Source organism: Eublepharis macularius, chromosome 6, assembly GCF_028583425.1.
Source record: "Eublepharis macularius isolate TG4126 chromosome 6, MPM_Emac_v1.0, whole genome shotgun sequence".
Taxonomy (NCBI): Eukaryota; Metazoa; Chordata; class Lepidosauria; order Squamata; family Eublepharidae; genus Eublepharis; species Eublepharis macularius.
Window position 1 is genome coordinate 128,657,557 of NC_072795.1, and position 15,802 is coordinate 128,673,358.

General features: G+C 47.4%; 1 protein-coding gene across 1 annotated transcript in view; it reads right to left on the bottom strand.

The window, feature by feature from the left end:
• Positions 1-1,096: 1,096 nt before the first annotated feature.
• Positions 1,097-15,802, bottom strand: part of FRMPD2 (FERM and PDZ domain containing 2) — a 73,216-nt gene continuing 58,510 nt past the window's right edge. Inside the window, exons 26-31 of the mRNA XM_054983965.1 lie at positions 11,314-11,595; positions 8,403-8,524; positions 8,094-8,346; positions 4,948-5,106; positions 3,519-3,693; positions 1,097-1,728 (exon numbers count right to left, since the gene is read on the bottom strand). Of these exons, the coding sequence (XP_054839940.1) occupies positions 1,097-1,728; positions 3,519-3,693; positions 4,948-5,106; positions 8,094-8,346; positions 8,403-8,524; positions 11,314-11,595 (1,623 nt within the window). The remainder of the gene's footprint in view (positions 1,729-3,518; positions 3,694-4,947; positions 5,107-8,093; positions 8,347-8,402; positions 8,525-11,313; positions 11,596-15,802) is intronic.

A 15,802-nucleotide genomic window follows, 5' to 3' on the forward strand; every position in this document is an offset into this window, starting at 1 on the left:
ATAGGGCAATTCTTCCACAGCACCCTTGGCCAAGAGCGACACAATCTCCGCATCCAGCTCGGCCATAGTATTATTGACAGCTGTCAGGGGTGAACTGCACCTAGGCAGCTCAACGAACTCCAGCCCGTATCCCATTTCAACAATTGTTAAGACCCATGAGTCAGATGTTATTGACTCCCACTCAGAGAGGAGTGGACTCAGTCTGTCCGAGAAGTTCGGGGATACGGCTGGCGCGACCCGTCAGTACTGCCTCCCGGCGCCCTGCTGATCTCTCTGCTGGGCCGGTGGCTGCGACGGACGAGGTTTAAAAGGCCTTCGCCTCCTCTGTTGCTGTGCAGGAGGGTATGACCGCTGTTGGTAAGCAGGATACTGGTGGTAGCCCGGCCGCTGTTGCTGGTATCTGCCCTGGAAGTGGTAAGGGCCGGACCGGGGAGCATACCGTGGCCTGGAGGTGGGCTTGTCCGCAGGAGCCAGCCCCAAGGACCGCGCCATCTGCCGGTCCTCCTTCTTTTTCTTCAGGGTCTCGTCGGTCGATTTGGAGAACAGCGAGTCCCCTTCAAATGGCATGCTCTCCACCCTGGAACGCACCTCTTGGGACAGGGCCGTAGACGGCAACCAGGAGTGGCGCCTGAGGACCACCGCCGAAGCCATTCCCCGAGCAGCAGTGTCAGCAGCGTGGCTCCCAGCATTCATCTGCTGCTTAGACAGCCTGACAGCCTCTGTCTGCAACAGGGAGATGACAGCCTTCTGCTCAGGTGGGAGGTCTCGAGTGTAGGATGCCAACTTCTCCCAGAGGTAGAGCTGGTAACCAGCCATGATGGTCTGGTAGTTGGCGATCCTCAGGCCCAACGAAGCCACCGTGTACTGGCGCCTGCCAAGCGCATCAAGCTTCCTGCTTTCTTTATCGGCCGGCACAGATGTGTGGCCCGACCGCTTGGGGTTGAATTCCTCGGTAACAAGAGAGGAAGGTGGAGGGTGCTTCACCAACGCCTGCCAGGTGCCCTGTTTGATTTTATACAGCTGCTCTATTCGCTTGGGCGTCGGAGGCTGGTCACAGGGCACCTTCCACACCCTATCCACGATTTCCTCAATACCCTCAAGCATGGGGAAACCGAGGTACGCTGGGTTGTCCCCGTAAATCCTCTTGAGGAGCTTGCTCCTTGGTTTGGGGGGCCACCGAGGAGATGTCCATCTCTAAGGCCTGAGCCATTCGTGCCATCTGGTCAGAGTAAATCTGTAGGTCTTCATACGGTGAACCAGTAGCAGGCACCACATCATCAGCGGGCGATGGCTCAGACCAGGACTCCGACTGGTAGTCCCCCAGGCTTTCGACGTCCCCCTCGTCGGAACCGAGCTGGGATCCCTCACCATGGACCGGAGGTGGAAACCATGCCTGTGATGTTGAAGGCCTCGGCTCCGATGCGGAGAAATCTGTAGGCGCCCCTTCCCACTGACAGTGGTACGACGGGGGAAGGTAGGAGGCCTGGCAATGTCGGGACGCAGTGGACCGGACGGATCGGACACTGTCTCCGGACCGACGCCTCTCGCGACCGACAGCAGGGGTAGATCGACTCCGATGCGGAGACGGGCTCGGTTCCGACCTCGGCGAACGATGGGCGGGAGATGGTCGACTCAGATGTGGCCGTGGGCTCGGCTCCGGTCCCGAGGAAAACTCTGCCCGAACAGTCTCGAACGCCATCGGATCCGGCACCGGTTCGGAGATCTCCTCTGGTTCAGGGGAACCCAGATGAGGGGAAGGCGTGTGCGGGAGCACGATGACCTCCTCCTGCAGAGCGGGACGCGGGGACCGGCGATGCTTGGTCTTCTTCTTCTTTTTAGCTGGTTCCGAAGAAGACCTCGGAACCGACGCGCTCCTCGACTTCGAAGGGGACCTCTGCTTCGACCTCTTCGCCTTGATCGGGATCGAACCGGTCGTCGGTTCCGACCGGGGACTCGGTACCAGGATCCTCGGTTCTGAAGCTGGTCTCGGATCCGACCTGGTAGACGACGCGCTCCGGGGCGGCCGCGCTGGAGAGGCCGCTCTCGACGCCGAGGCACTCGGGGGACACGGTTTCGGTCTCGACCCCGTGGAGGCCACTGAGCCAGCTCTTGATTGCTGTTCGGCAGAGGGGCTAGGGCCGGCCTTGGGCGGAGGTAACGGGGCACCTTCAGACATAACCTTCTGCCACAGCGAGGAATTTAGTCGGGCCTTGCGATCCTGCCGGGCCTTGTTGGTGAAACCCTGGCAGATCCTACAGGCCGACACATTGTGGGTCTCCCCCAAGCAAAAAAGGCACAGATCATGGCCATCGGATTTGGCCATCTTAGTGTGGCATTGCAGGCAATGCTTGAAGAGAGCCGTAGAGGCCATCTTCAGGGGCACGCGAGAGAAGGGTCAAAACAGTCCGAGTCGTATTACCGAGTCCACGTCAAAGTCCAAAGCGAGATCCGAAGAATAGTCGAGGTCAGAAGTCCGAAGTCAAAAAAGCCAAGATCAATCAGTCAGAAGAAAGGCACGAAGCACAAAGCACAGAGCACAAGCTCACGTTCTCTCCAAGCGGCGGCAAGAAGAGAACTGAGGGAAGGGGCCGTTGGTCGCTGGAGGATCACGTGACCGTTTGGGCGGGAAAACGGTCGCTGAGGCGCGCGACAGACGGCCCCTTCGGAGCCATAGAAGCTCTAGAAAATTCTCCGGCGGCTGGCCTGCGCCTGCGCAGTCCCCCATGTGTGGAGGCACAGAAGAACGAAGATGAACCTAGGGTTTTGCAGTTCTCATGATCTGTGCATGCTCTGTTTTTTAAAGCAGGTCATTATACCAAGTAAATTGGGCTTTATGCGTCACTGTACCCAAAAAGTTGGGATCCATTGGTTTAATGCACACCGTAAATGTATCCACAAGTGTTGTCTGCATGCACTGGGGACTAAAAACAAATAGGAAGCAGCCTCATCTGTGGTTTTTGCAGGCCTATTGCAGCCTGTTGGAAGGAAAGGAAGCATGGTATAGCCCTATCTCATCCATCAGAAGCTAAGCAGGGTAGGTACTTGGATGGGGGAGCCCCAAGGAAGACTCTGTAAGGGATGGAAATGGCAAACCACCTCTGCTTCTCACTTGCCTTGAAAACTGCCATTTGTCAGTTGCAACTTGGTGGCATATATGTAGGTACATAGTGCAACTTGTCAGAATACACTGGTGCAAGAGTTCTGGGCTGGTCAAAGGGTCACAGCTAGGCAGTCCTTGCTTCAAACCTTTTGTCAGCCATTTCTTCACTTAGATGGCCTTAGTCAAAACCATCACCTAAATCTTAACCTCACCACTCACCTCTGCAAAATGGGCATAATAATTCTGGCTTATCCCCACAGGGCGGTTGGAAAAATCACCGCCACTGCCCGGTACTGTTGTGCACGGCAATGTGTGGCGTGAACCAATATTGCCAGATGAAAAACAGCCACATACAACTCCCACTCAACACCCCAAGGAAGTGCACTTAGGACTGCACACTCTGAAACTTGTCACATACCAAGTTGTCCACAGTCTCCCTTTGTGAGAATGATTTCTGGGATCTCCTCTGGTGGGAAAGAGGTGAAGACTTCCATGGTAGTCCGCCCAACCACCAGGCTCAGATCACGGGGGGAACTGTACAATAGAGCCAAAGTCTCCTCAGCCGAAAGAGCCAAGGCATCAGTTCCATTCACCTGTGTCACAAGTAGACATGGGCACGAACAGCATTACGAACAGAAAAAACCCACGACCAGCCTAATCTGCTGTTCTCGAACAAGCTGTTTGTGAGGCCCCATCCTAAATGAACAGGTGGTCGTTGCAAGCCTCGTTCGTTGCCATTCATCAAGCCAGACAGTCTGGCACCTGCAATCAATTCCCTTGGCAACCGGAGGCAGGGAGGGACTGAACTCTGTCTGAACTCCTTCTGGCTTTCCTTCTGGCGCTAACCCTTCAAAGTACTTCCAGCAGAGAGTCCCATTTTTGCCACTGTGAAGAGAAAATGACAGCCAACGGGGAGACCCGTGGATCATGCCTTTCCCAGGGTGCAATCTCTCTAAATCTTGGGGGGTCTTCAGAGGACAGTGAGGACTATGTCCCCTGCAAATTTGGTGTGTATTGGACATTGGGAAGGTCACTTTTGTAACCCCTCAAACTAGCTGCCAGCAGACACTGCTGTTTTTGCCAGGACAGGGCCCTTTAAAATATCAGCTGGCAGGAGGCACGGGGGAATCCCCCCCTGCTGCCTGCCAGCTGATAGTTTAAAGGGATCTTTAAAGGGCCAGGTAAGTGCATTTGAGGGGAGGGGGGCTAAGTGGGGTTGGGGTTGGGGGTGGTTCTGGCCCCCACAAACAACGAACAATGAACATGTCTGGGAACAGTCCATGTTCATTGTTCATTGTTCATGGATGGCAACAAACGATGAACAGGGTGTTTGGGTTTTTTTCCCCGTTCGTGCCCATATCTAGTCACGAGTAAAGGTCTCGGTGAGATGTCCTTTGCCTGAGCCTCTTGCAAGGACCAAATCAATTAAGGCACACCCAACAGCAGCTTTCATTCCCCACTGGTTGAAAGCCAACTGGCTTGGTTGAGGCTGTAAAACTTATTTTCAGTCTCACATCTTTTCGGTAAAGTCTGCTGCTTTGAAAATAGAAACAATATTAAATAATGCAAATAATATTTCTAGCTAAAAGTGTTTAAAGACAGGGTGTAAAGAGGGAGTGCTCCAGAAGCTGACAGCTGAAATGGCTGACCTGGCCATCAGAATAAATGGCTACCGGGCAAAGTTGCTTGATACAAACTGCAGCATGGAGCATTTCTTGTGTCTGTCTGAGCAACAGGGCAGAGTTGCACCCTTCCATGCCCATGAAGATGTCATTCTGTTTAGGATTGCACTACGAGTCCAGCATGGCAAGTTTGCTATTTGCTGGAGAGGAAAAAGGCTTCTTTACCATAAGCAGTCGGTCGCCTCTTCTCAGCTGTCCGTTAGACAAAGCAGGCTCTCCTAAGATCTCTGCTACATACAGGGTATTGTCCATCTTGTTCACGACTACTGTGAATCCATAGCCCTTGTTTGCCGACCTTGTCAGTGTCACACAGATCTTCATTTCCTATGTAAGGGAGAAATGGGATGTGTTGCTGACTAGAGATGGGCACGAACCGAAATACGAACCAAAATTAAGCATGAACCAGGCTGGTTCGTGGTTCGCGAACCACGGTTCGTCAGATCCCATTTCTGACAAACCGCCATGAAATTTTAGGCTGGTTCATTTGGTTCGGTTTTTGGTTCATCACTGCAGACAGCCTGGTGCCAATCAATCAGTTTCCTAGGCAACAAGGGATGGACTTCCTGCAGACCTTCTGCTTACCCAGAAGTGACCTTCTGCTTGCCTGGAAGTGAACTTCTGCTGGCCCGGAAGTCATGATTTTCTGACTCAGAAGTGACGTTTTCATGAACCAAATGAACCAGTTTGAGAACCAGAGGCAGGTTCGTGAAAGTTCATGGTTCATGGTTTTTGAAATTTGACGAACCACGGACCGCATGGTTCATTTTTTTTTCCGGTTCATGCCCATCTCTGCAGCTGGCACAGCCTGGCAAGACAAGGCTGTGGGTCCTTGGCTCAGTAACTTGCTAGACGATCTTAGACAAGCCACTCTCTCCCAGTCCACCATCTTCAATACAGGGACAACAGTGTGGGTACCTAATTTCCAGGGTCTTTATGACATGAGAATGCAAACGAAGTGCTAGATATTACTCTTTGCCTTTCCCACCCTGCACAATCCATTATCCACGACACAGGGGTTTTCTACATGGGTTTTTCTGTTGGTTCTGGCCCCTTACTGCTTTAATTTATCCCCTGAGTTCCACATGCATTTTTTGCCTTTTGTTTTCACTTCGTCCCCTCCCTTCCACTTTTCTTCAATTCTTTGGATACCACATGTCCCCCAATCTTTTTCTAGAAGCTAATTTTGAGTTCATTTTCCCCTCTTACATGATGTTTGCTTTGATTCTGTTCATCCCGCACATTAGGGGTGTACAGTTTGGTTTGGTATTCAGAATTAAAAAACAAATTTTAGCTGATTCGGTAAAATTTGGGTATTCCGGATCAAAATAATGAAAACCAAATCAGGTTTGAATTAATTCAGTCATACAGGCTGGGCTGTTCCTTTGTTGTTTCCCTGCAATGAAACAGCAAAGAAACAGCCGTCTCTGCCCTCTTTGCATGGGGGAGGGGTCATTTTTCAACCTCCGCCACATTTTCAGGGAATCTATTCCTGACTGTTCTCTAAATAACACCCAAGTTTCAGGAAGATTGGACCTGGGGGGGGCGGGGTTCGCAACTCTATGGGCCCCAGAAGGTGACTCCAGCCACTCTCCATTATTCCCTATGGGAAAGTTTTCTTGAAAAATGTCACTCCCAGCCCCCTGGATAGCCCCCAGATAGTTTTCCCCATAGGGAATAATGGAGACTGGCGGGGGGCACCTTCTTTGACGGCCCATAGAACTGGCACCCAGGGACCAATCTTTCTGAAACTTGGGCTTTAGAGGTCAGTCCGGAGTGGGTTCCATGCACATTTGGTGAAGACTGGTTGAAAAATTACCCACCCAGCCCACCGAATAGCCCCCACATTGAGTTCCCCATATGAAACAAAGGCTAAATTTTACCAAATTTCTACTATATTAATGAACCGAACTAGAGAATCAATTTGGTATTCAAATTGTTTTCCTTTGTTTTGGTATTCTCAGTTCCTTTGTTTTGGTATTCTCAGTTCTGATTTAGCAATTTTTTTTAGTGTGTACACCCCTACCACACATTCCCACCAACCTCCAACCCACTTTTTGATAATTGGACATTCATCGTCATTGAACCATTCCACCCCCACCTTCCTTTTACCCCTTCCTGGTTTTATTTTGATAGTTTTAAATCATCAATTTCATATCAATTGATTGACCTAAGATTGTAATAAAAAATGCAGCATGTCCTCTGAATTCCCAGCTTTCATTTTCTTAAAAAAAAAAATCACCCTACTTCCTTCCCTTGTGGAGATATAAGGGAAAAGGCATATCTCTGCAAGGGAAGGGCTTGAGACTTTTTTTTATTAAAAAAATGAAAGTTGGTAGTTTAGAGAACCTGCTGCACCTTTTACTACAATGATAGTTCGATCAATCAATGTGAAATTGATGGTTTTTTAAAAATTGCAAAAGTGCTGGTGGCCCAAGGAGAAGTGGGGGTGGCCACTTCTGGTGCCAGAAAAGGCAGTGTGGTTTGAAAAGCACACCACTGCTGCTGCTATGGGCTCTGTCCCAACAGAGATTGGTTTGCCCCACTGGTGCCAGCCTCTGTTTCCTGTCTCTGGGTTTGGACGGGGAGACTTAGGTACGAGTGGGGGAGCTGCACACTTTTTAGGCTTCCCGATGCAGAGACTTCCCTTGAAGTGACAGTGCACTGTTGTGACATTCATCAAGCCAGCTATAATGGAGTTCTGCTGTACTGTTGGGCTTGTGCACGTGTTTGTGTTGAGGATGTAGCATCTCCCTGCATCCATCGGGTACTTTAGCAATGGCTCCTTCTTCTCTCAATGTCTCTTATCCTAATCTGTCAAAAACTCTCTCTGTGTGTCCCAAGCCAGCATCCAAAACTGCTGTGCTTTCCTCCAGAGCTCAAGGGGCACTCTCTGATTCTTCCAAACACAGGGCAGAGCCTTTCCTTTTGTCTCTCCAACCCCCTCCTCTGACTCTTCCTCACAGACTCTCTGGACTCCAAATGATGGGGTGTCACAGAGAAAAGATTTTTTGTTTTGTTAGGTTTCTTACACCCCATATGAATTGGCCTAAGTGACTGCAGACTAGAAAGAAAGACTTCTCCCAAAGAAGGCCTGTGCTATCAAGCGTCAATGAGATGTTGCACTATTGCCACTGGAAATTCACTTTGCTTGGAAGAGCTGTGTCTCAAGGACCTTTGGGTATACCCTTCTCTCCATGGGGAGGGTATCTGAGGGTTGAGAGGCGGTGCAGGAGTCTCCATCATGCTTTTGACTGTACTGCCCATAACGGGACTGTGTCTTGTCATGACCTTTGGCCCCATTGTGTCCATACCCTGGTGTTCTGCGGCTCTTCCCCATCTTCCAAGTCCTCCCATTCACTTTCACTAGTGTAGAGTTCTCCGTCAAGCACTGCTGGTGGACTCAGGCCACGCCCACGGGGCTCTGGGACAGTGCCTGCCTCAGGCTTCCCTCCGTGTAACAGAGAGGTGATGGATGCTGAGCTGATGGTAAGATACTCTTCGTCCACTTGTGCAGGAGAAATGATCTCATGACAGTCCTCAGTAGGCTGGTCATCAAACAAGGAGCTGGAAAAGAAACAACAATGAGCGGAAGATTCCCTTCTCAGTCTCTAGAAACATACCACATCCCCCTGTTAAGGCATTTCCAGGAATTGCTGGCCGTGCATGCAGCTTCACCTTCCTGTTCCACCTTGGCATGGAGGCCAGGTGAGACACGGAACTTCCTGTCCCTCTGCCGGATTGCCTGTGTAAAAGAAACCTGAAAGGAGGGCAAAGGAGACTCCTTGAGGCCTTGAATGGTAGGAGTCACTCCTAACTCCTTGTGCATACTATATAATATTTTTGAGGCTGAGAAGGGGGTCTGTGCTGAGCTCCCAACACTGCTGAATTACCACTTCAGTGTAGAATGGGCCAGCTAGCATTTCAGCTTCAAACTGAGCCTAAGTCGAGCGTGCCCACCCAAATTCACAAAAATTGGCTCTTTTAATCCCACTGTGTTGTTATTATTATCTGAGGATGGCAATAGTACAAAGGAATTCTGGCTCAAAACTGTGGGGGAGAAATGCTGATCTTAAAGGAAGGGGGGGCACAGGAAAGAAGCCTGAGAGAAGGCTAGAGGCCCATGGAGGCTGGCAGGTTACCCGCCTCGATCTTTGCTCTGCACAAGGAGACTGCACTAGGTCCTGCTTCTGCACCCAATCAGACTGGCCTCTCTGGATCACCGTGCTCAACTTAGCACCTTGACTGGGTAAGAGTCTGGCCTCACAACCTCTGGGATCATGGTTTTCCTAAACCTCCATCTTTCTTTCCCTCAATACTTCACTAATCTACCTCAGTAAACTTTTCTACAATTTAATTGCCTGAAGATTACTTACTGCACATTTGGGAAAATACTTCACATCGGGTAACTCTGCTACCAAATGAAAAACAACCATTTCTAATACTTTTATCTCCCGCTCCTCCAGTTATCAAGGGCTGGGGACTGAGAGAGGTGGCAAGAGAGTGCACACACACTGCTACGAGGCAAATGGTAAGCCAATCAGCACACATGTTGAAGTTCTTAATTTTCAGCCATTTTTAAAGTTTTCGTAAGAAGGCTGTCTTGGAGGGACCTGTCAGCAATGACCCTCTGCTACATGCTATTCTGCTATTGCTAATTTGCATAATCATCTCTGATACCGTCATAAACACCATTAATCTTCACACTTTTCCCAAATCGTCTTTCCTTTCCTGTTACTGGTCCTTTGACCCAGTGGTCTCGAACTGCAGCTGAGATTTATGTTTACAAGAGAAAATCTATCGGAGGAAACTATAAATACAATCTAAGCAATTTATTACACAATTAAAGTGCTGTAGTGCTCAAAGTGCAATATTCTGTAAACACGTATAACAGTTGTATCTATTGTATATCTAGCATACAGCAATCACAGTGTCGAAGAAATCTAGACTCTAATACACCACTGGTCAAAATCAGGTAAGTACATATTTCTCATGCAACTTGTAGGTCAATCAAAAAGAGTCCAGTAGCACCTTTAAGACTAACCAATTTTATTGTAGCATAAGCTTTCGAGAATCAAAGTTCGCATCTGACGAAGAGAACTGTGATTCTCGAAAGCTTATGCTACAATAAAATTGGTTAGTCTTAAAGGTGCTACTGGACTCTTTTTGATTTTGCTGCTAGAGACTAACACGGCTAACTCCTCTGGAACTTGTAGATCTGTAACTATTAATCTTTTCTCTATTAGGTGCAGGAAAACAGTTCCATAATGAAATCTTCACAGAAATATCCACGTGTTCTTCTTTCAGATACTATGCAAGCCGTTCAATAAAGCTTCTTTGTTGTTGTAAGCCAAATGTAGGATGTCTGATTTTTCAAAACTGGGCAGAGCCTGACGGGCTTGTGCCAGCAATTTAATCCCGTTTTGTATAATTCGCTTTTTCAAAGGCTTAATAATTGGACAAACATCACTAGAAAAAATCATAACAGAATATTGCACTTTGAGCACTACAGCACTTTAATTGTATAATAAATTGCTTAGATTATATTTATAGTTTCCTCCGATAGATTTCCTCTTGTCGCTCAGTTTGTCCACAGGAGTCCCCCAGCTGGTTGGAGATTTATGTTTAGGCAATTAATAAAAGCTACCCATATAATATTAAATTGTATGCAGTTGCTTTAGGATGTTTCCTTATTTCTACAACAGCAGCCAAAAATCTAGCGAATATGTAACCCACTGACTTTCTTGCTCAGTAGCCTAGAAGTCTCAGCAGTTGAAGAAGCAAAATCCTTACTAATTAGGGGGGAAATCAGCTCCTAAGTTTTAAAAATTCAGTGCAACTTAAGAGTACATGGTCAAGAGATTCAATGCAATTAAGGTTGCAATTGCATAGTATCTCTTAGTACAGATTATCAACATATCTACCCGACAACACTGCAAATGGTAAAGCATTAAGATAAAGGTACATCAATATTTAGGAAATGTTAAATCACAAAAATATGCTGGATACGAATTGGTAGAGGAATGGCAACTGTAAAGGTTGAGCAAACTCTTCTTGACCTTATTGATTTGCTTTTATAATCCAGATATTTTAGACGAATTTCAATCAGATATCTTAGCTCATCATGATTTACTCTCCCCATCTGTTGAAATTCCTAGGTATGTTAGCTTATAATTCATCACTTTGTCCCAGTTGCTCTTGTGATTGTCTAATTTAATAGGACCAAGCAAACATATCTCTGGGTCTGACTGTAGGATCTTTAACTTCAGATTACATGTCCTTCTCCATGCCCTAGCTTTGTAAGAGATTTCACCCACTTCAGCTCTGCGGACCACACTGGCCACACAATTAGGGGCCTCCAGTATACTATGGAGAAACGTAATCAATGGTCGATCAATATTCTCTGTCACAGCTTCTATCCATTGTATTTCTTGCATTTAGACTCCACTGCAGCCAACACAAAACATGGTCACCCAATGCATATTACCTCTGAGTTCTTTCTAGCTCACACGGTGAGCAGCATCCCTGCCTCACTTCCTCTTCCAAGGAAAGGAAGGTGTCAGTGGTGATGACTTCCTGGTAGACTTTCCAAAGGTGCTTGTAGGAGCACCGAGTCAGAGGTAGCACCGGAGGGCTCTCTGCCACTCGCTCCCCACGGAGAGAGGGTTCATCGTTCACTGGTTCTGGATCACAGGCTGCTCTTGGGGAGTCTGCCGCCAGGAAAGAGCCTTCTTTCTCTGTAGCCGTGAGATCTGATCCAGAACTGCTTGCCACGAGGGATGGCACAAATTCTTTCACAGGTGAAAGCAGTGGAGTCTATCAAATAAAAAAGGATATTTTTGTTATTGCCACTGCTCTTTACATGTCAAAAGAGCAATCGTCAGAAGGAAGCCGTTCCCTTCACTCCCCCAGGCTGAAACACATGGAATCCTTCAGAGAGAAGTGCTTTTGTTTGTGTTTTTAAAAATCATTTTTATTACGGTCTGCTTTTAAGGTCTTCAGGGTTTTAAATGCTAGTTTTAGATGGTCATGAGAGGGGTTTTAAACTATCACCTTTTACTCGTTCTGCTTTTTCCTGTTCTTTTAGTTTAATTGTTTTTAATTTATCCAACATCCTCAAGTTTGCTCTTCTTATGAGCCACCTGAGTGCTTTTTTTCCCTAAACACAAGATGGGGATATATATGTCTTTTAAGTAAAGAAATAGGATTTTCTAAAGATTGGATCAACTGCTTTTCAGGCATCTTTCCTGTGGGGAAAAGATGGTCAAGAATAGAGATGAGCATGGAACAACAATAACAAAAAAGAATCAGAAGGTCATTTGAGGGGCAGGGAGGCCATTTTCGGCCTCTTCCACCCAGCGGAAGAGGCCGAAAATGGCCTCCCTGCCCCTCCCGGGAGGAGAGAAAAATCACCACACCGCAGGGGCTGGTGCTGGAGCTGAGGGGTGGGGAGAGGGGGGCAGAGAGGGGGGCTGGGGTTTGGGCAGTTTAAAGGGACCTGTCCTTGCAAGTCCCTGTAAATACGATCCAACAAACCAGTATACAGTTCATGGAAGTTCCGTGAAAAGGAGCTTCCACAAACGCTGGTTCGCAAACCCGAGTTCGCGAGCCCCGAACCGGCCTGGTCCGTGGGTTTTTTGTTGTCATATTTAGGTCCGTGCCCATCTCTAGTCAAGAACCCGTTTTAGCACAGTGGTTTATCTGTGTTCAAATCTTGAGTTCTAATCTCTGCTAGAAATTTGTTGGGTGGCCTTTGGCGGACTGAGATGAAACACCAGGAAGGTGTCCCCTCCTCCAGACACCACTTTGTCGATACATTTTTACATTTAAAATGTCCTATATACTTAAAATATATCCTATTTCAAGGCAAGAGGATTACTCAACACTCTGTAAAGGATTTCATTTTGCTCATGCATCAGTTTAAAGGGAAGAGAGAAAAAATCCTCTTGTTAAAGATCTTGTTGGAGCATCCTCCTCTGGCATTAGGAGTATCCACAAATTCTGGGATGAGCTTCCTCCTTCTCTCAATGCAGGGAGACTCTGGGATGGGCTTGACTTGTTCTCAGTGTCAAGCCAACCAACAAACCTGGAGCTAAGAAGAAAGTTTCTATGCACTGTATCAGCTTATGAGTTGGGGAGAGGTTTTGCCTTCATATATACTGTACAGCTTCCTTTGCCTAAAGCATTTGGTGCTCTCTGGTCTGCAAGCACTCTTCAAGGGTGCACTGTGGATCCCCTGCTACCCCCTGTGGCAGATGCCTGTCGTCTGAGATTGAGGAAGACAACAGAAGTATATTGAGGCAGGGCCAATCCCTTTAGCCCAGCTATTCTAGGAGGTCTTTCTGCCAAGTTTTCTCCCTTGTGCAGTTGATTTGAGGTTGCATTGTTGCTGGAAGAGGAAAATGGGACTATGTTTTTCTTAGAAAGTCACTGGCAATTGGTATCAACAGCTGCCAGCATACATGTATTTTCTGTGGTGGCTCCACTCTCCTGGCTTTCCACAAACGATGCAAAACTGAATTATTCAAAAGGGCTTTTTACTCGGATAGGAGGACTGTATTGTAGGGAGGAGGTCTCAAAGAGATGCTTCACTAACGAGTTAGGGACTAGAGACTTCACCACTATGTTGCCTTATGTCCTATCTGTTGTTTTAAGTATGTGCTCCTACGTACTACCCGATGCTTTAAGGATCACTTTACTGGGTAGTTCTATGTTGTCTAATGTCAGTCCTAGAATGGCTTATGCTGTTTCAGCACTTCTTCATCTCTGTATCAGATTTTTGCTAAACTTTGTGAACTTGCATTTATTTACCCTATGGCATTGCTTATTGAAATGTACTTGACACTGATTTACTAATCTCACACTACGTAATCCGCTTTGAGTCTCAGTGAGAAAGGTGGACTATAAATGACATACATACATACATACATTTAATTTGTTCATAAATGATTTGGAAGATAGGGCAAGCAGCCGTGGCCAAGTCTGTGAATAATATCAAATTATTCAAGATGATAAAAACCAAGGTGGATTACAGGAGGCAAATGAAGTTCAAAGTCAGTAAGCATAAGATGATGCAAACTGTTACACAAAATCCTAATTTTATATATATGATGGGGTCTGAATTGGCTGAGACTGAAATTGAAAGAGACCTTGGAGTTGTGGTGGAAAGCTCGATGGAAGTATCAACGCAGGACCTGATTATGGCCATTTCTACACTACTCATCTTCATCCGGAACGCTGTGGAATGTTGCAGAAAAAACGCGGAAGATAGCGTCTTCTCGCGTGAGTTTTTGTGACATCGTGCAAAACTCACACGAGAAGACGCTATCTTCCGCCGTTTTTTCTCAATGTTCCGCAGTGTTCCAGATGAAAGTAAGTAGTGTGGAAACGGCCTATATGTGGGCCGTTTAGTAGGGGGAACCCCCAACTGAACTCTCATTTTACATGTGACCATGCTCACCTTCAAAATAGTTTGGGATGGGGAAAGGGCTGGCAAGCACATGTGCAGAGGAAGGAGAGGCTTTATCAGTCCCTGCTTTCTACCTCGCGTGCTTTTGCAGATACAAAAGACCCATGGGGGGGGGGGCATGGTGGTGTTTCCCTGACTGCCTTTTTCATGTGTCTGCCCAGGAGACACGTAACTCTGGCCGTTTGATGAACAGCCTGGCCCCACCCCTGGAACTTGCCAGCCCATTCCCCCCCAAAAAATCATTTTGAAGGTGAATGTGGTCACACATAAAATGCAGGTTCTGTTTGAGTTTCCTCTCATTAAATATGCATTTAAAGGTAAAGGTAGTCCCCTGTGCAAGCACCGAGTCATTACTGACCCATGCGGGGACGTCGCATCCCGACGTTTACGGGGTTGTTTGCCGTTGCTTCCCCCAGTCATCTACACTTTACCCCTACGAAACTGGGTACTCATTTTACCAACCTCGGAAGGATGGAAGGCCGAGTCAACCTTGAGCCGGCTACGTGAACCCAGCTTCCTCCGGGATCGAACTCAGGTTGTGAGCAGAGCTTGGGCTGCAGTACTGCAGCTTACCACTCTGCACCACGGGGCTCTTAAAACTTTTAAACATGCATTTAGCACACTTTTAATCAGTTGCCCAGTGTATGCCAGCAGTAAAAAAGTCGAACTCCAGACTGGGGATTATTAGGAAAGTGGGTTTTTTTTTAAAAAAAAAATAGCCGATATCGTAATTTGTAATGCCCTTGGATAGAGCTGCGGAGCCGCCTCATTTGGAATACTGATTACAGTTCTGATTGCCATATTTAAAAGGATATTGCAGAGTTGGAAAAAGTACAGAAAGGGCCAACTGAGATGATTCAGGATTTGGAGTACCTTTCCTATTAGAAAAGGCTGGAGCATCTGGGACTTTTCAGTCCAGAAAAAAGATGGTTAAGGGATGGCAGGATAGAGGTTTATAAAAGTATGCACCGAGTAGAGAGAGTGGACAGAGACATTTCCTCCTGCTCACACTTGAACTGGGGGTGGAGGTGGGCAGTGAAGTCAATGAGCAACAGATTCAGGACAGGCGGAGAAATATCTCTCTGCTCATCGAGTAATTAAATTGTGGAATTCACTGGCAAGGGAGGTAGTGATGGCCATGATTACAGATGGCTTTGAAAGGGGTTAGGTAGATCCTTGGGTGAGAGGTCCATCAGTAGCTACTAGCCTTCGTTAGTAAGGGAACCTCTATATTCATAGGCAGTAAACTTCTTAATTCTAGTGCTGGGGCAACATGAGGGGAAAACCTTGGTTTCTACGTTCTGTGGTTGGCCCTTGAGGACAACCGGTTGGCCACTGTGTGAAACAGGGTGACGGACTAGATACCCCACAGGTTTGCTCCTGCACGGCACCCTCTCATGCTGTTAGTTCCAAACATGGGAGGAAAAAAGGGGGGCAGAACCCTACAGGATACAAAAATTGATTCTTTATATAATATTTTCAAAATTTCAAAAGTGCAATGTGCTCATAACGCTTCATACAGTGTTTTCAAAGTTTCAAAAATGCAACGTGCTC